Genomic DNA, 20084 nt, shown 5'->3' with positions numbered 1-20084 from the left:
GCGAGTATCGATTGCTCTGTTCCTGTCAGCTGATTGATCTTTCATGGACCAGTGCCTATCAGAATTAGGAATAGTGATCTTGATAGAGTAAATTCCATTTGTAAACCATATTTCTTTATTTTTTTAAAGTATGCGGGCTTGTCTTCCAGGGGGGGTGGGGGGGGGGGGGATTTAGAACTTATAATTCTAAATAATAGAAGCTGTCATAGCACATGGTCATTGTTCAGTTTATATGGAACATAAATCTCCATAAGATACAAGCAGAGACCACTGCCAACCAGACCTTGGAATCAAAATGGTCCAGTATTTCATAGCTTGTGATGCTTGAGATCTTATTGTGAACATTGTGCAGTATTAGAGGCTATGAAACCTAATTACCCGTGAGACATGGGGAGTCTAAAACAGAAAGCAGCTGGCTTTTTACCTATCTGCCCAATGAAAATACTGTATTGATTACACTGTGAATTTTTGTATTAACAAAAAGTATTATATTTCTGTAAAACCTGTTTCAGACTTTCAGTGTTTGGAGACAGAGTGCTATAGGTAGTCTGATAATATTCTGTAAATTTTGATGACATAAATTTTGTAATGTTTATTTTTTTAAGTCATGTTTTATTTATGACTTAAATTAATGGAAAAAGTTTGATGAAAAACATATGTCAGTTTATTATAGATTGTGTGTGTTAAGATGACAGGTGCCTGCTGCTGTTTGCGCCAGTAATGTTAATCAAACATCAAAGACAAAATTGTCACTACTCACTTTTTGAAATGATTACTTTTTAATTTTTAATAATAATCAATTCATAATTTATTCTTACAATGAAGACTGTGCCATGTTATTATGCACTGTTTTACCTATGACATGCTAAACTCTACATGAAAAAACTTTATTTACCCATTAAATGCTTATCTTCCATTTTTAGCGACCCAGGACGTCATCACGACCCCCTAAAATTTTAAGAAACAAAAATCATTAACACTTATTAAAGAATTGTCTAGTGCAAAAAAAGTGAATATGGTTACTTGTTTCTCTACAGAAACTGAATCAGTTTGAAAAAATATAATAAAGTAACACACACATATATGTATGTTATATATATATATATATATATATATATATATATATATATATATATATATATATATATATATATATATATATATATATATATATATATATATATATATATATATATATATATATATATACATACAGTTAAGGTCAGTATTATTGTTTTTTTCCCTAATTTCCGTTTAACAGAGAGAAAATTTTTTCAACACATTTCTAAACATAATAGTTTTATTAACTCATCTCTAATAACTGATTTATTTTATCCTTGCCATGATGACAGTAAATAATATTTGACTAGATATTTTTCAAGACACTTCTCAACAGCTTTAAGTGACATTTAAAGGATTAGCTAGGTTAATAAGGTTAACTAGACAGGATAACGTAATTAGGCAAGTTATTGTATATTGATGGTCTGTTCTGTAGACTATATATATATATATATATATATATATATATATATATATATATATATATATAGCTTTAAGGGGCTAAAAACAATTTTCCCTAAAATGGTTTTTAAGAAAAATAAAAACTGCTTTTATTCTTGCCGAAATAAAACAAATAAGACTTTCTCCAGAAGAAAACATATGATCAGTCATACTTTGAAAATTTCCTTGCTCTATTAAACATCATTAGGGAAATGTTAAAAAAAATAAAAATTCAAGGGGGGGCTAATAATTCTGACTTTAACTGTATACGGTTGAAGTCAGAATTTTTCTTTTTCTTTTTTCATATTCCCCAAATTATATTTAACAGAGCAAGTACAATTTCACAGTGTTTTTTTCTTCTAGAAAAAGTCTCATTTGTTTTATTTCAGGTAAAATGAAAGTAGTTAAATTTTTTAAAACATTTTTTAACCAGTTTTAAACCATTTTAAGGTCAAAATACTAGCCTCTTTAAGCTCATTATTTACTTTGTTTCCTACAGATCAAACCATCATTATTTCATAACTTGCCTAATTACCCTAACCAGCCTAGTTAAGCTAATTAATCTAGTTAAGCCTTTAAATGTCACTAAGCTATTGAAGTACAAAAAGTCAAAAGACAAAACAGTTAATAGAAATGAGTTATTAAAACTAATATGAGTAGAAATGTGTTCTAAAAATGTTCAATCAGTTAAATAGAAAATAGGAGAAAAATATTCAGGGGGGCTAATAATTCTGACTTCAACTGCATTAATTTATATATATATATATATATATATATATATATATATATATATATATATATATATATATATATATATATATATATATATATATATATATATATATATATTTTTTTTTTTTTTTTTTTTTAGGATTGCAAAAAAAAAAAAAAAAAAGAATATACTCGATGTGAGATCCCTTTCTCCATTATTATTTTTATAGATCATATGGTATTTACATGGCCTCACAGCGTTCGTGTATGCAGTTTGCATGTTTTCCCGGGTACATCATTTCCCCTCACAATCCTAATACATAGGAGATCTGGACCAAGTAAATTGGCCATAATGGGTGAGTGAGTGAGAGGTTGTTTTCCAGCATTGGGAGTTGCACAAGTTAAGGACGCAACCTTGGTCAATTTAAATGATTTTAATGAATATTATATTTATGTTCACACTAACAAATAATAACAATCTGTATTTTTATTTTGTTTATACTTTACTTTTTCCATTGCCCTCTTTGTAAACATCAGAATTCCTCAGCATGCAAAGTTTTTAGCTCATCTAACCAGTAAATCCAGCACATGCAATCTATCAAATCAAACAGGCCACAGTCAGTGTAGCAGAATAAAACAACAGAAATGAGCATTGTATAGCTTGTACAGCTTCCATTTACATTTTTATATTTTTTTTCTCCCATAGTATAACCAACTGTTTCCAAAATGAAAATAGGGCTTAACATTAAGCAGTGAGTTTTCCACTATGCTATCTGTAGTATTGAATTGCTAAAGTCCTGTATATTTCACTGGCTGACATTGTTTTTATTTTGTAATTAATCCCAACCTTATCGTTTCTCAACATCTTTATCATTATAGCTGTGTTCTGAACGCCGATGTTGTTTTACATTCAGAAAGATTTCTGGAACAATGTCTTTATTGTTGTCTTTATAGTTATCCTTGGTGTGAAATGGCCTTTAGTTCACTCCAAGGGATGGGTAGGGGTATGAAGAGCATCTGCCAGTAAAACGTGTGCCAGAGTAAATGGCAGATCATTTCACCGTGGCCACCCCTTAGGGAAATTGAATGGTATACACAATTATAAACACATAATTAGACACTGAAACAAAAAATACAGCATTTCAACACAAGTCACAAATTCACAACAATTGTCTCATAACTTCAAATTTACTTACAATCTTCCTTTTCCTTAAACTTTTTACATTTTCGTCATTGTTATGTTCACATTTTGATATATCAGAAACCAAGCAGCCGTCACACAAGTGTGTTTGCTTGTGTAAGAGCAATACTGATTGTGTTTTCCAAATTACGTGTACATTTTTCCCTTACTGCCTCGCTGCTGCTAACCCTTCTCATTCCATTATTTATCCTTCCACACTTGAACACAGCAACAAAAGATCCTCTGTAGTTCCTATTCATCCAACCATAGAGGATAGGATTTGCAAAAGTGGAGCACATGGCAACAATATGGAAAGCTGTATAGAGCAATTTGAAGTCTTTCATTTCTAATACACTGCTGTCGATGTCCACAGCAAGCTGGAAGGCGTGAAATGGCAGCCAGCTAACGGTGAAGACCACCACTACAGCTACAAGCATTTTTGTTGTTTTCTGTCTTCGTTGATGGCGGTCGCTGCGGCCACCGCCGGGGCTGACATGATTTCTTAGCTTGTTCCAAATCCGAGTGTATGCAAATGAAATGATAGACAACGGCAGGCCATATTGTAGAAAAAACATGGCGATGCTGTAGATGGTTCCATCTGTGCTACTTCCAGGCCACTTTTCTGCGCAACCTTGAATCGTCTGCTCAGGCGAAAGGTCAAAGGTCACATATTCACGGAAAATAGCAAGAGGGCTAGCGAGGATCGCGCTTGCCACCCAAGTGATGGCGATGACAACTACACACATGTCTTTAGACATCTTGGTTTCCATGTGGTAGACGATGCTACGGTATCTGTCCAGTGCTATAACGTTAAGTGTGATGGTTGAAACGTGGACTGCTAAGCCTTGTGCGTACGGCAATAGGTAACACATCACCTGTCCAAATTTCCACTCTCCATAGAGTGTGTACATCAAAGTAAAAGGTAAACACAATGTGTTTACCAGCAAGTCTGCTACAGCCAAGTTGACAATGAAATAGTTAGTCACCGTGTGTAAATTGCGAAACTTGTATACGACATATATGACCAAGGAGTTCCCGGTCATGCCAAAAAAAATGATGGTGCTGTAAGCCAAAATCAAGATCACTTGAACACCCACCAGTTTTGTACTGTCTTCCAGACCATCCAGTAAGGCTGCATCAACTTCAGCAGTGTCTGGTGCACAACAGTTTGTGGACTGATTTAGCTGGCTCAGGGTTCCGTCTTCAGATGTGTTTATTTGGGTTCTTACATCCATTTTTGTATTCAGTCTTGGAAGTCACTTACTCTGGAGAAAAAAGAAAGCAATGTGAAAATAATTTTTAAAATCTATTTTGTATCAAAGACTGTAGAAAAAAAAACATTCAACCAAAACGTTTTGTTTGCTTGAATTAAAAGTAAAATATAGGGGCAGCACGGTGGTGCAGTGGGTGGTAGGGTTGCACAGTTTACCGGTACTAAAGTATCGTGATGCTATGCCACCAAATCTATCAATCAATTCGAATCTGAATCCGCTAATTTCTGCTCATTATGATTTAATAGCTACAACACTTTAGATTACTTTGGATTCTTACATGAAAAGACTGAAAGAAAAAAAAAAACATTAGATTAAAAACCCAAAATAGCAACAGGAAACATTGAAACTATTTGTGACCACTTTATATAGCCTAAGTTATTGGAAAAATGCTATTTTTGTAACAAATTTCATTTGGTATAATTTGTCTCTTTATTTTAATGTATTTTTTGTTGGAACAAATACATTTTAGGTGAAGAGATGTGCAAATACTTTTTTCAATAAAATATAGTATTTCTCACATTTTTCTTTATTTCATGGATTTGAGTTATGAATTACCATATCGCTGTACTACTTGGTATCATGATACTTCAGCTGGTATAGTACCGTGACATGAATTAATGGTATCACGCCAACCCTAGTAAGTATAGCACAATTGCCTCAAAGGAAGAAGGTCACTGGTTCGAGCCCCGACTGGGTCAATTGGCATTTCTGTGTGGAGTTTGCATGTTCTTCCCGTGTTCGTGTGGGTTTCCTCTGGGTGCTCTGGTTTCACCCACAAGTCCAAAAACATGTGGTAGGGGTAAATTGGGTAAGCTAAACTCTGTAGTGTTTGTGTGTGGATGAGTGTGTATGGATGGATGTTTCCCAGTGATGGTTGCAGCTTGAAGGGCATCCGCTGCTCAAAAAATATGCTGGAAAAGTTGGTGGTTCATTCTGCTGTGGCGACCCCAGATTAATAAAGGGATAATTTAGGGAAAATAAACTGTTGTGTGTAGTTTCAGTAATTTTATCCTTAGTGCAAAGAATAGGTTTAAAGTAAAATAACTACTAAACGTAAACACAGGAGGTTAAGAAAAACACAAATTTTAGATGAAAATTTCAGTCAGCATTTAGTGGTTTTTGCATCTAAATTCTTCACACACACACACACACACACACACACACACACACACACACACACACACACACACACACACACATATACGGTATGGTGTGTGTGTGGCTGCATAGTTATGTGCTTTCTTTAGAGATCACATTGAAATGTCATTCAGTTTCAAGAGAAATCTAGATAATATCATGTTTTTTCAGACAAATCCATAGCATAGCAGTATTGAAATGTGTAAAATTAAACTGAGACTGAAAATTAGACTATGCAAAAGTTTGGGCACCCTCTCTTTTGTGTGGATTTAAATACCTGTAGTCACTTAATACTGATTGTTTACAACACACAGGTGCAACAATCATGAAAAAGGATAGCTGACTGCTAGTTGTGCTTCTACTTATTGTGAACCTAAAAGTAGATGGGGACCTCAGAATAACTTTTTATTGACCTGAAAACTAGGATAATTCATCAACATGAATTAGAAGAAGGCAAAAAGCTATCCCAAAGGTTTAAAGTCTCTATCTCCACAGTCAGAAATATAGTAAGAAAATGGAAGGCCACAGGAACAGTTCTTGTGAAGGAAAGATGTGCTAGACCAAGAAAAATGCCTGTAAGGCAAAGGCTAAGAATGGTTAGAATGGTAACAGTCAAATTACAGACTACCTCCAAAGAGCTCCAGGAACATCTTGCATACATCTTGCACAGTCCAGCACACACTTCACAAAGAACAGCTCAATAGAAAGTGATGCAGAAGAAGACTTTTCTGCATTTTGCCAACAAGAAGAGATGTTTGATGTATGCAAAGGCTAATCTGGACAAAAAGGCCTGAATCATTTTGGAAAAATATATACTGTGGACAAATGCCACAGCCATAAACGCTTTGCATGACAGAAAAAAAAACAGTAACATATGGTGAAGGGTCTATTATGCTGTGGGGATGTGTGGCAAGCTCAGGTACTGAAAACCCTGTCAGAGTTGAAGTGCGCATGAATTCCACAAAGTATCAGCAGATTCTGAAAAACAATGATCAGGAATCAGTCAAGAGGCTGAAGTTGCTGCAGGGTTTGATGTTTCAGCAGGACAATGACCCAAAGCACAGTTCCAGATCTACCAAGGAATTCATAGTCAAACATGATACAATGTTCTAGAATGGCCATCCCAGTCTCCAGATTTAAACATAATCAAAAATCTATGGATCGATTTGAAAAGAGCTGCTCATGCTTGGCACCCATCAAACCTGACTGAACTGGAGACATTTTGCAAGAAAGTATGACCCAAAATGCCTACAGCAAGCCTTTAGTGACTTATCATTTACTATAAGAAGCATACAGGCTGTTATTTTAGCAAAAGGTGGCTGTACAAAAGACTGATGTCATTATTCTGTTGAGGTGCCTAAATTTGTACACCTGTCTGTTTTTGTTATGACTTAATTGCATTGCATCTGTTGATTAAATAAATGTCAGTGCTAAAACGTTGCTTTTTCCCTAGGGTATACAATATATCCAAGTGAAATTTCTAATTTGAACAGTCAGCAGACTATGGCTTGCAATTATAAAAACAATATCGGGAGTGGCTAAACTTTTACATAAAACTGTACACATACAATGGCAAAGTTTATTGTTAAAATATTTATATCCTTGTTATAATGAACATACAGCTGTTCATTGAAAGTTCATTACTAATACAATATTTATTATTATTTACCAATACATTATTAAAGCAAAAGATGTACCTTCTTTAAAATTAATGTTAGGATTTAGAAATTATTCATGCAGTTGTTCATTTAATAAATCAATTGTTAAAAACTGCATATTTGAAACAAACCCATGTTTTTTGCATTTTTATTTTGAATATACAATGACTAAAACTAAATAAAAGACGAACTACATACATTATTTAAAGCAAAAAAATAATAATAATAAATGACTAAAAAACTAAATTACAATATATATAAAAGAATTACAACCGAAAAGTTAACATTTAAAACAAAATTAATTATAATTATGCTTTGGCGTTGTAAAATTCATTCAACAATTATTGCATGCATGCCTTTTTAATTTGGCTATAATTCAATAATCAAAACTTTTAAATCGTTTAAAAGATAAAATTCAGACATTCAGGTTATATTAAAACTATTAAAAACAAGTTGATAATCTTAGATAATATAATATAATATAATCGTGATGGGCTATTTTTAATACTTGATCAATATGTAAAATGGGTTAATCGTTAAAATGTGTTTAACTTCATTCTTTTTTCGGTTTATAATATCTAGGCTATTTTGGATTGTAAATTTGACATTAAAATAAAAGTTACGTTTTTACCCAATTCAAGTTAATAATCATAAACCGGAAAGTGTTGGACTAATTAAATAAAAAGTCGATTTTTTTAATCATTAAAAGACTTAACAGCTCAAAGTGTCTTACCTTCTTAAAATTGTGAAGTTTCGTGTGGCAGATCTCGTTCGTAAATCTTGAAGAGAACAAAGATACCAAATCCATATCAAAATGATTGCGCAAAACCCCTCGACTGTCACGAAGAAGAGTCTAACACGAATCTGTCTGGATGTGATGCTGTGAAGGTGAAGCGTCCGCTTGAGTCTCCAGCTGCTTCTGCTGGTCTTTACATGCGCAGATGTAGCAAGGGCTCGCGAGACCGTTGACTGACATCAGGCTAATGAGCCACTGTTTGCTTTATACAGTAATTAAAATATAATATGAAGCTTTACAGATCATAGAGTTATGAATATGTAATTATGTTAATTCATAGTTAATACAAAAATTATACAAGGGGCTTGACATTTAAATGAATGAAGTACTTTGACAGTACATTAATTATCTGTGAGAGAATTATCCTCTAGTATGTTTATTAAGGTTGTGAAAGTCCTCAGTGTTAGCAATACAATAGCCTATCATGACACGAAAAACAGTCAGATAGCCTGTATATTGTACAGCTTAGCTGATTTAATAAATTTCTTATCCCATCTTTATTGTTTACTTTTTCTGGCTGTCATGTGTGTTTAGCAATTATGGTACGCATGTTTGTGCAAAGACGGTTTCAAATTTCAACAAATGTAATCATTATGACAAAAGGAACATGTCTAATGCACATCAGGTACAAATGAACGCATGACGTCAAAAATAAAGATAAGGGTTGCCCAGTTTTCTTGCCAGGTATATTTGATTTGAACAGGATGAACTGGATATACATGCAATGCCTTTAGCAATAGAGCTTTGTATATCTGTATGTCTGCTACTGCAGATAATACAATATGATCTTGTTGATCCTGTTGTTGAGTGTCATTTGTTCCCCCATGCACACGTGCTTATTTAAAAAAATATTAGAATTTTAGACTAATTCTATTTCATCTGATGAATTACAGCAATGGATAATGTAGTATTGATTATAGCAAGTACCGTAGTAACCTGTGCGTAGAGCAAGAACATGAAGGTTTTCATTATAAGCCACTTTAATAAAGGGGAAAGCAAGAACCTCCAAATTTTAATCCATTAGGTTTTTGTTTTCTAAGTAAGATAGCAATTATAGTCTCCTTTCTGCAGAGCTTTTTGCTTTTAGAGCTGCATACAGTAATTCAATCTAAACACTCATGAACAGCCTGAACATCAATTTCCTAACCATGCAGAACTGCACTGAGACTATTAACGTTAATCATTCTTGTCTTGCTCTGTAGTTTAACATCATAGCATCAAAACAACTGAGTGATTAATAGCATGTTCAAGTCCTCTTCTACCTTTGCTGCCATTGAATTTGATTGGATGATGGACTTTTATTTAATTATTTATTTACTGTTTGTTTTCTGAGGCCAGTTATTCTGAGGAAGCTGCCTTCCTGTTTTAGATTACTTTTCTGAGTTTCATAAAGAATATTGATTAAGGATAAAGTCAACCTGGATGGCTGTTTACCAGGGCAAGAGCAAATTACTTTAGGTTTAAGAATAATTTTGTTTGTTCCTCTCTTTAAAATAACACACACCAATCAATTGTTCAAAGTAAGACCAAGAAATCTCATGTTGCTTCAAACCTGTAAAACTTTTGTTCTCTCTTTGTTTCATCTTTGGACTGCAAAAAATGAATATAACGTAAATCTTCTCAATCTTTTTTTTTTAACAAACTTTATTGGTTTTTGCACATCAAGTGCTCTAAAAAAAGAAAAAACATGAGAGATAGGATATAGTTAAAGCCAAACAGGTGTGTTTATTTAAAGTCTGTTTAAATAGATATGGTAGGTGAGAATATCATTAATACAAGAGTCTTTGAGAGAGATTACTAGGAACTGAAATAAGTCTTTCACAGGTTACTGGATTAGGTGAGCAGAGAAATGAGATAGTGGCACTACTTAGGAACTGGTGAAACCAATGAAAGGATTGTAGAAACAAGTAAGGTGATGCCACAGAACAGGATAGAGTGATAGGAAAATGGAAAGGAGGTAGTCCAAAGTTGTAAATAGCAGTGCAAAATATAAGTATCACTAACGTTACAACTTGCACACTCAATAGATTCTGCTGCACCTTATAACTTAAACTTTAAAGACTTTGTTAATGAATAGTGATGGGGAAAGATGACAGCAAGATTAGTTTACTTATACTTTTATGACTAATAATGAAGTTCCTACTGCATTCATCTCCCTCTGTTTACAGGCTTTGCTTTTATTTAGTTTTTAGATTTTTTCAAGGAGTGTTTTTTGTTCATATCCATCAATTAAAATTATCATTTATTCATGGCTGAATTTACCTTCCTGTTTCTTTTGTTTTCTATGCACAGGCTATTAAAAGTTTCCAGTTTTAAGGTGCAGCAGGTGATTGCCTTCAATAACATTTTTTGTTGTGCTGTTTAAAAGTCTTTTCACATTCCAATAGTACTGATTAAAGTAAATGATCTAATTGTGTTTATATGTATTTTTTATTCTGAGTAAGACATAAGAATGTGTGTGTGGATGTTTCCCAGAGATGGGTTGCAGCTGAAAGGGCATCCGCTGCGTAAAAATGTGCTGGATAAGTTGGCGGTTCATTCCGCTGTGGCGACCCTGGATTAATAAAGGGACTAAGCTGACAAGAAAATGAACGAATAAATGAAGACATAATTCTAAAAAATGTTTGTCCAATTAAAAATCGTTTGGCCCACAAATAACTCAATTATGACAGACAACTCAAACTGTGTCAACAAATTATATTTGTATTTCTGCACAGTGACTCTAAACAGATAGATATGGCATTTGTGAAGCATAGCTACCTAGGTACCTCTGACAGAGAGACATCAGCCAAACTGCATCAACTTGAAAGACTTCTTTCTAAAAGACCAACTTATCCTTTTATCCATTAATGGAAAGATTGTTTTTAAATGGGCTTCTGCCAAAAATGCAGAAGGATTTTGTAAGTCCTGAAGCATAATCTGAATGAGTCCACTTTTGCACTCTGGAGAGAAATAATGTTATGCAGCTCAAAACAATGATCTTAAGGGTGACACCATGGCTGAAGTACTCCATTTGAACAGGTATGTTTAAAAACTATTTTATTCACTTATGTATATTGTGTTCTTTTTATGAATGGGTTTATTGGCACTGATGAGTTTTAGCCACTCAAAACCTCCCGCGAAAGTTCATAGGGTATCGTTCACAGCCTTGATAATATAGTTGGTTAAATAGCATTAATTTGATTGTTCAAGTGTAAAAGGAGATGAAAAGAAGCAATATATGAGGTTTATCGAGCACAATTGAAAATTTAGAGCAGGTCACTCGTCTTAAAAGATGACAGGATATTCATGTTTTAGCACTTCTTTTTTCTGATCTGATTTTCATTTAGTCATAACAAAACTTAAGTTTGATTTACTTTGGCACATAATTTATTTTTAAACAGTGACAGCCAGTGTTGCGCTTCCACTCTAATGTTACTTTCAATATTGGGTCTGAAATAGTGTGTAGGTATAACTTCAATACATTATAGCACCATGTGAGCAATGTTGTATTTTAAAGCCATTGGCTGATTACACTATTTAGCAAACAATACTTTAATGAAATTATATTATTAAATACAGCCATAAGTACTTCTGGCTATATAATTTGAGATCTCTATAAATGTATATAGGGCTACGGTTTCAGATGTTGACATTTATAATGCCTCTTAACCTGTATTTACACTGCAGACCTTATAGGCCAGGGGTCACCAATCCTGGTCCTGGAGGGCCGGTGTCCCTGCAGGGTTTAGTTGCAACTTGCCTTAACGCACCTGCCTGGATGTTTTAAGTATACCAAGTAAGAGCTTGATTAGCTGGTTCAGGTGTGTTTGATTAGGGTTGGAGGTAAAATCTACAGGACACCGGCCCTCAAGGAACAAGTTTGGTGACCACTGTTATAGGCAGAACTTTCACCCTCTGATGGCATGTACAATGGGAAAATATCAATCACAGTGTTTCTGCAGACTGTTTTTAACAAGTGTGATCATAAATAAATAGAATTAATTTATTTTCATCATTAGAAGCTGGCAATATTAGAAACCTGTTGCCACACAGCTGTTTAAACCTCTTATAAAAGTGATTTTTTTTACATAATAGATCTCCTTTCAGAGCATGATGTGAACTGAATTAAGTACAAAGTTATTTACAAACTAGTAATTGCTAATCCTCTAGTGTGGACTTTAAATTCTAGTTTAAGCAACAACTTATGAACAGCTGGTTCAACTGTACACTACACTGGCATTGAAGAGTGTGTCCATAAAGGGAATGCTGGAGTGCTGTGATGATGAGCTGCAGGTGTGACTTGTTAGAATTTGGGTGATTGCCTGCACTGAGATGTTGTGAAGTCTGCTGTGACTGTGACATATGCGTGATCGAACGTGTTTAATTATATCATAATTATATGTTTCATAATATGCATCAGATTTATGAAGGACAATCACCATTCTCAAGGCCACCAACATCCTTCACAACACTCTAGACTGCAGCTCTGCCTCTTCTCTGTTAGGCCAGAAGAGCACTGGTCTATAAATACCTGCATAATCTCATTAATTGAAGTTTGGTTTCTTGCCAAGGTTACCATTGGCTTTTTTGGGGGGGGATTTAGTGTAGTTGCTTTTCAGCGGAGCATCCTTCAATAATGACATTCATATTTAACAAAAATAAAAAAGTGAATTAAAGCTTAAATTAAATCTACAGTATGTAAAGCAGGGGTGCTCAATCCTGTTCCTGGAGATCTACCTTCCTGCAGATTTCAGTTGCTACCCATATAAAACACACCTGCCTGTAATTATCAAGTGGTGTTCAGGTCCTAATTAATTGGTTCAGGTGTGTTTGATATGGGTAGCAACTGAAATCTGCAGGAAGGTAGATCTCCAGGAACAGGATTGAGCATCCCTGATGTAAAGCATTGCTTCTTGGATTAAACATATTGATTAATGTGGATTAACCATTAGATTTGTATAGGTTCTATGTTGCACAGTTTATTTGTTTGTTTTTACAGTAATGTGAATCTGTTTTTTGATTTGTTGTGTGTTTTATTATGGGTAATGAATGCATATTTAATGCAGAATTTTATATTTTTTCTTCAATATTATTTAAACAACATTAACACCAACCCCTGATGTTCAAATCACAGCATGTAGTTTAATTGTCTAAGAGCTTTTCTATGTTTCTGTCAGCCCTTGAAGCTGATTGTACATGAAACTTCACTTGTAAAATATATTTTCGGCAATTTTCTTCGCATATAGGTTGTTAAAATGCTAATTGTAGTTTGACACATTTGAGAAAGATTAAAAAAGAGCCATTTGAGGATTGATTTAAGTGCAGTATGAGACCTAAACCATCCAAAATCAAGTCCAATAGGTTTCTAATAGAACTAAACCGGTGCATTTAGTCACTTATTGGCTTTGTGATTTACTGGTATAGATTTTATTTACTTCAGCAGAGAAACTGAGGTAAATGTCCAGCCGGGCAAATTGACATAAGTAGCAGCACTGCAACAACACTACAGGGAACAGAAAGACAGAAATAACCAGTGCCCTGAAGCTGTGTTTCTGTTAATTCAGTGATCTATAGTGCTCTATTAACTGTTTTACCTTATAAGGTAGAAATAACACAGTGTATACAATAAGAACTCTATTCTGCTGAAAGTGGAAATTCAATTTTAATCTAGAGAACTTGTCATTTGTGACACTTGATGTCTGTTTGCTGTAGCTCGGGGAACTGTTCATTTAAAGTGACAAGGGCAGAAATTTTACAAGGATATAGTTCGCCCCCCTAAAACAAAAAGTCATCATAGAAAAATTGTCATTTCCTTTACAAACAAACCAAAAACTGTTTGAATTTCTTTCTTCTGTTGAACAAAAAAAATATATATATATATATTATTTTGCAAATGTTGGTAACCGATAAACATACTACTTTGAAGAGTTCAAATGCAAAAGCTTCTAAATGAGCATTCTTTTGTCAGGTTACGTTGTGCAGCTTCAGTAATTTCACTTTTTATGTTCCCTTTTTAGGTTTTACATGAAATAATTGAGCATAAACATCACTGATCTCTTTATTTGTTTTTCCTATGCAAGTCAATGGTTACAATTTTCAAAATATGTTCTTTTGTGTTCAACAGGAAAAAGAAACCACTTGATTAATGAGTGAGTACCTTTTTATGGTTTGGATAAATTGTCAAGGTGGATCTCAGTGACTGCTTTAATATTTAAGTACATAATTTTACAGTTGCTTTGGATAAAAAATAGGGATGTAAATTACAGCTAAAAGGAAAATGATTATGCTTTGTAAAAGAGTAAAAGGTCAAAAGTTTGAACCAAAAATATACATTACATATACCTACATTAAAAATAACAAAACTGAAAATGTCTGAAAACTAGTAGACTATACTGCAGGTATGACCAAATAATAAATAATAATAAAGAATAAAGAATTGTCTTTATGCCAGTATGTTACCTTACAATACTTTCCATGAGATGTTCTACAAGAAGCCCTCAGATATTTGCTTCACCCCCAACCCCCCAGTGATTATCTCAGATGTTGTAATAGATGCTAAACTATGCAACTTTGATTGATTTTTGATTTACAGTAAATTGATTTTTTTTCAACAATTATAACTTTCTTATAAATATATTTATTTATATTTTTTATTTAAATCTGATTTAGTTATCATTTGGCAAATTACCTATTCAAAAGATGACCATAGAGCTTTAAAAGTTTTCTTTATTATAAAAATAGCACTAATAAAATTCCATGAAATTGATAATCAAAATTAATCATTCTCATTGCAACATGCATACATACAGTTGAAGTCTAAATTATTAGCCCCCTGTTTATTTTCTTTCCCAATTTCTGTTTAAAGGAGAGAAGATAATAGACATAATAGTTTTAATAACTTATTTCTAATAAATGATTTATTTGATCTTTGCTATGATGACAGTAAACAATATTTTACTAGAAATTTTAAGACACTTCTATACAGCTTAAAGTGACATTTAAAGGCTTAACTAGGTTATTTAGGTTAACTAGGCAGGTTAGGGTAATTAGGCAAGTTGTTGTATAATGATGGTTTGTTCTGTAGGCTATTGAAAAATATATAGTTTAAAGGGGCTAATAATATTGACCTTAATTTTAAATATATATATATATATATATATATATTTTTTTTTTTTTTTAATTAAAAACTGTGTTTATTCTTGGCGAAATAAAACAAATAAGACTTTCTTCAGGAGAAAAAATATTATCAGACATACTTTGAAAATTTCCTTGCTCTGTTAAACATCATTTCGGGAATATTTTCAACTATACATATATTTTCAACTATACAATATATTCAACTGTACATACATACATACATACATACATACATACATACATACATACAGTTCCCATTTAACAATATCAAAACACAACTTAATTTAATTAGGACTTCCGTGAATAATTTGTTATGGCCATTTCAGCTTTAGGTAACAAACGCTTTATTTTAAGGTGTCCTTGTGATTATGGGGTTGTGTGTGGGTTAGGTTTAGGTTGTCGTATGCAATTATATTGCAGATTTTATTTGTAAGTGGAACAGGCAATATTACATGCCTGTTCCACCTACTAATAAAAAATTGTTATGCAAAATTACATGCAACTTAACCTAAGCCTAAGCCACTTAACTATACATGAAACTAATTATGCACAATATTAATTGACAGTTAAATTAATAGTTACACTGTAACAAGAACACCCTTAAATAAAGTGTTTCAGTTAGAATTCTGCATATTTCTAAAATAACTGTTGAGTAAATGGTTTAATGTTTTTGTGGCTATTTCTGCCTTAAAGATAAAGGACAAATTGCACCCGGAGTGTCTTCAAGATGCCATCCAGATGGTAAAAGGAATGATGACAACAGGAAGGATGCTGAGAGGTGTTATAGCGCCTAAATACACAATGATGCAGAACCCGATTACAGCTGACAGCATGGCCGTCATCCTGTTGAGGAGAGCTGTCCTTACAGCTTTGCAGAACTGAAAGAGAGAGGACAGGGATTTGTTCAGCATAAATACTTAGTTGTCGTTTGACCTCAGTTTTACCTCAGTCATCGGAACTATTGTCTGGCTTCTGGTCTCATTCAGTTTTATTGATTTTTAGCAGTAAAAAAAAATAAGATTTCTATATTTTGAAAACTAGTATTATTTGCTGTCACTTTGTGATATTATGTATCACTGTCCACAAGATGGTGCTGTTTCTGCGCATTGATGGCTGTTTTAACCTTACTCTGGCAAGCTGTTTTAACAATTAATCTATACAACATAGACCTACAAATTTCTTGCTACTAATGGCTGTTTATGTTTAGGTGTCACTAACTTTTCCATTAAGAAATGATTGATTAACTACAAATGCATATTTTTCAGATGAGTATTGTTTAGATACCAGCGTTTTGTTTTTTTTATAAAAATTTTCATTCTTTGGGTATTTTTAAACTCATTTATTAAAATTCCCCTATAATGAATTACAAAATATTTATATTTGGAATTCGGGAGTACCCAACCACAGGCTGATATGAATGAAAGATCATAAAACAGTTCCCTTGTCTTATAATATGCATGTATTTGTACCCAATGATCCCAACAAATCCCTTCTGATTTGTTTAGGGATTGTTTATTTTCAAATCCCTCCTTTGTATGATGATACTTTCCAGTGATTGGTCCAATGACCCAGTCTGTTTTGATTGGTCTACTGAGTGCAGTTTACACCAACATGTTGCTCTATTCCTTATCGTAACTCAGAATAATAACAACTACAAAAAATGTTGTTTTAATATTAGTAGTGATATTTTGAAATTATACCAAGGCACGCATGCAAGCTTGTCAATGGTGCAATTTTCTTAAATACATAATAGGGGCACTTTAATCAAAGAATCTTGAAAATGGATTATAGATTATGCTATCTACTTGACCGGCTCATTAACCAAATTAAATAAGTTAATTAAATAAATATTTAAAATGTCATAATCTATTTTCAATTTTTAATAATAAATCTGTCTCGGGCAACAAATTTCAAAATTCTTTGATCATGTGAAGATCAAATAAATATGGTCTCGGCAAGCATAAAGATTTTACTAACCACACATTTTGCTATATAGTGTATAATCCACAATCTTTTTTCTTACCTGGTAGGTTTGGAAGCTGTATTCAACACCATAGCGGCAATACATGACATAGTGTTCACAGTTATGCCAGAGTAAACTGTAAGAAAACGATCCAATCAGCTTCTCTGCACGCTGAGCCACTTCCTCTCCATTCAGTGGCGGCACACTGACCATACCATCAGTACCATTGACCTCAATATCAGCGCCATATGCAAAATCTGCCAAAGAGTCCACACGGACACTGGCTAACTTTGCCAAGACCCCCAAAATCAACCTTTCGTTGGTCACCATTTTCTCAACAACAGCCTTCTCTGTAGTGAACGCTGGCAGGATGTCTGGGATAAAATGAGCAACACGACCCTCACCTAAATAGATTCCAAAATGTTTAAAAAGAGTCCTGGATACAATCAAAAGATCACCACGTTTGTAAAGGGAAACATCATATGTTTTCTTCCTTCTGTCTTCTTCATATTCTTCCTCTATTGTTGAGGTGATGAAGAACCAGTTCAGCAGTCTGAGAGCGATCATGGCTGGAGGCAGTGGACAGTGTTGCGGGTCGCTTTTCCTCAATTTATTTGATCTGCATTTGGGTGGAGGAGGGATTTATTTTGTTGAATAAAGCAGCTTTTGGGCATCACGTTGACTATGACAAGGTAATTTTACAAGTTTTATATAATCCACATTGTGTATTAATAGATATTAAATGGCCTGCTGAATAAGTTATTAATATTTGCCAAGAGGTCAATACCAAGATTAGTGTCCAGTCTTGTTGTATAATGCTTACTCATTCAAATAGGTTGATCATAATATTTTTTTTCATGATAAAAATTTGTTGGATTATGATTAATCATATTGGTTTAATGGAAATTAAGAGTCAGGTAAATGCCTAGGCCTGTAAACTAATATATATAAGTTTATATATACGGTTTGACCTTTGAGTTTTCTTTTTTAGTTAAATACAAAAGAATAAGATATTTAAAAGAATGTTGGGAAAGGGTTAGAATTGACTTCCATAGTAAGGAAATTAAACACTATTGAAGTAAATGATTACAGGTTTTCAACAGTTTGCAAAACAACTTCTTTTAAGTTTAACAAAAGAAAGAAACTCAAAGAGATTTTTAACAAGTAAAGGATGCAGAATTTTCAGTTTTTGGTAAACTATCCCTTTAATGCTTTAGTCCTTTGAGGGCTGTATTTGAGGGAACTGGCAGTAGTTTTATATTTCTGGCTAAAATAAATAAATGCTTAATATATGTTATAACACTAAGGCTCAATTAGATATAAATATATTTAAATTGAAAGTATATATGATTACAACCTTTATCAAAAACATGTTTCAGAATGTATTTTAGGTAGTAGAAAATACATTTCCACTCGTACAATAGAATGCGGATGGAGATAGACTAGCTTGTTTAGCCTGTCTTGTCTTGTCTTGTCTTGTCCTGTCCAGTTATCATGGCCTTCAGGTCCTGTCTTTTACAGTTTACTGACTGTCCTGACCATTGGCTGACTATAGATTCCCCATTTGTCTTGACCTGAGGACATTGTTTGTTGCTGATTCAACCTATGTCTTTTTGTTTTGATTGCTTTTTTGTCTAGCTCTGTTTGAAACTTATCGACTTCTGTCTGTTGTTATTAAAGCTTCCAGATTGGTTTGCACAGATCTAACTCACCTCTAAATATTAGTTTTAGACTAATTTTTTTTTTCAAATATTTCCGAAGTGCTGTTTAATTTAGAAAAGATTTTTGAAGATTTTTATCATTATTTGCATGATGACTGTACATAATAATTCAATTATTCTGCAGGATATTCACCTTGAATTGCAATGTAATACCTTAAATAAGTTGGGTTAACTAAATAGGTTAGGTTAAATAGGCAAGTCATTGGACAACAGTTTTGTGGCCAATCAGAAAAATATGTTTTTAAGGGGGCTAATCATACCTCAGCAGTTATTTTTATTCCAACCAAACTAATAGAAATAAGACTTTCTCAAAAATAAAATAATGAAAAAGTATTTGTAGAAAATATTTTATTTAAATATACTTTTGACATAATTTTTTTTTTCTTTGTAAACAGTATGTTGAAATGTATGTTAAAGAAATATGTAAAATATAAAAAGATTTTTTCTGTATGTGTTTCATAAAAGTTTGTTTGGATACACAAATACACATTATCTTTTTTTAGTGGAAAAGTGGATTTTTTGTTATATAAAATATCTTTCAAGACTGTTATGTCAAATCTCTTACAGTTTTTCACAATTGCTTGTAAACTAAACCCCATGAACCAGAGCCTCAGTGGCCTAATCCCTTTTTTTGGCAAGTGGCAAAGATCATTTCTGCAAACCCATGAACAAGTTCATTCAGGCACAATGTGTGAAGCTCTTGCACTTTTTATGCAGAACTTTTAAAACAATCTCACTCATTAAAATACAATGAAACTTGCTATATGATGCATTCACTTTGCAAAGTAAACAAAGCAGCAAAAGTAAAACACAAACACTTCAAATTGATCAATCTTGTTTCAAAGGATGGAGATGATCTGAGTTATTCACAATCACTGAATTGTTATACTTTTAATAATTCCATACATTTTCAGCTCTTAAGCTTTTATTTCAAGTTTCAATATATTTTGGGCTGATGTGTGTATGATTTGAAGGTTTTTGATTTTTTTCAAAGACTAGAAAGTTTAGGTGTTCCTAAAATTTGT

General features: G+C 33.1%; 3 protein-coding genes across 6 annotated transcripts in view; all 3 read right to left on the bottom strand.

Moving 5' to 3' along the window:
• Window positions 1-20084, bottom strand: part of LOC137490010 (uncharacterized) — a 692802-nt gene that overhangs the window by 660874 nt on the left and 11844 nt on the right. The window lies entirely within an intron of this gene.
• On the bottom strand, window positions 3383-8289 carry npy2r (neuropeptide Y receptor Y2). Its single transcript, XM_021475887.3, has 2 exons — window positions 8194-8289; window positions 3383-4656 (listed from the first exon to the last, which is right to left on the bottom strand). The coding sequence occupies exon 2, from the start codon at window positions 4624-4626 to the stop codon at window positions 3487-3489; it is 1140 nt and encodes a 379-aa protein (XP_021331562.2). The 5' UTR covers window positions 4627-4656; window positions 8194-8289; the 3' UTR covers window positions 3383-3486.
• Window positions 15856-17905, bottom strand: si:dkey-30k22.5. Its single transcript, NM_001201411.1, is given in 2 exon segments — window positions 15856-16253; window positions 17399-17905. Coding segments are annotated over 2 exon segments (663 nt in total). The 3' UTR covers window positions 15856-16097.

This window comes from Danio rerio, chromosome 1, assembly GCF_049306965.1.
Source record: "Danio rerio strain Tuebingen ecotype United States chromosome 1, GRCz12tu, whole genome shotgun sequence".
In the NCBI taxonomy this organism is placed as follows: Eukaryota; Metazoa; Chordata; class Actinopteri; order Cypriniformes; family Danionidae; genus Danio; species Danio rerio.
This window is presented reverse-complemented; position numbering and strand designations above follow the sequence as displayed.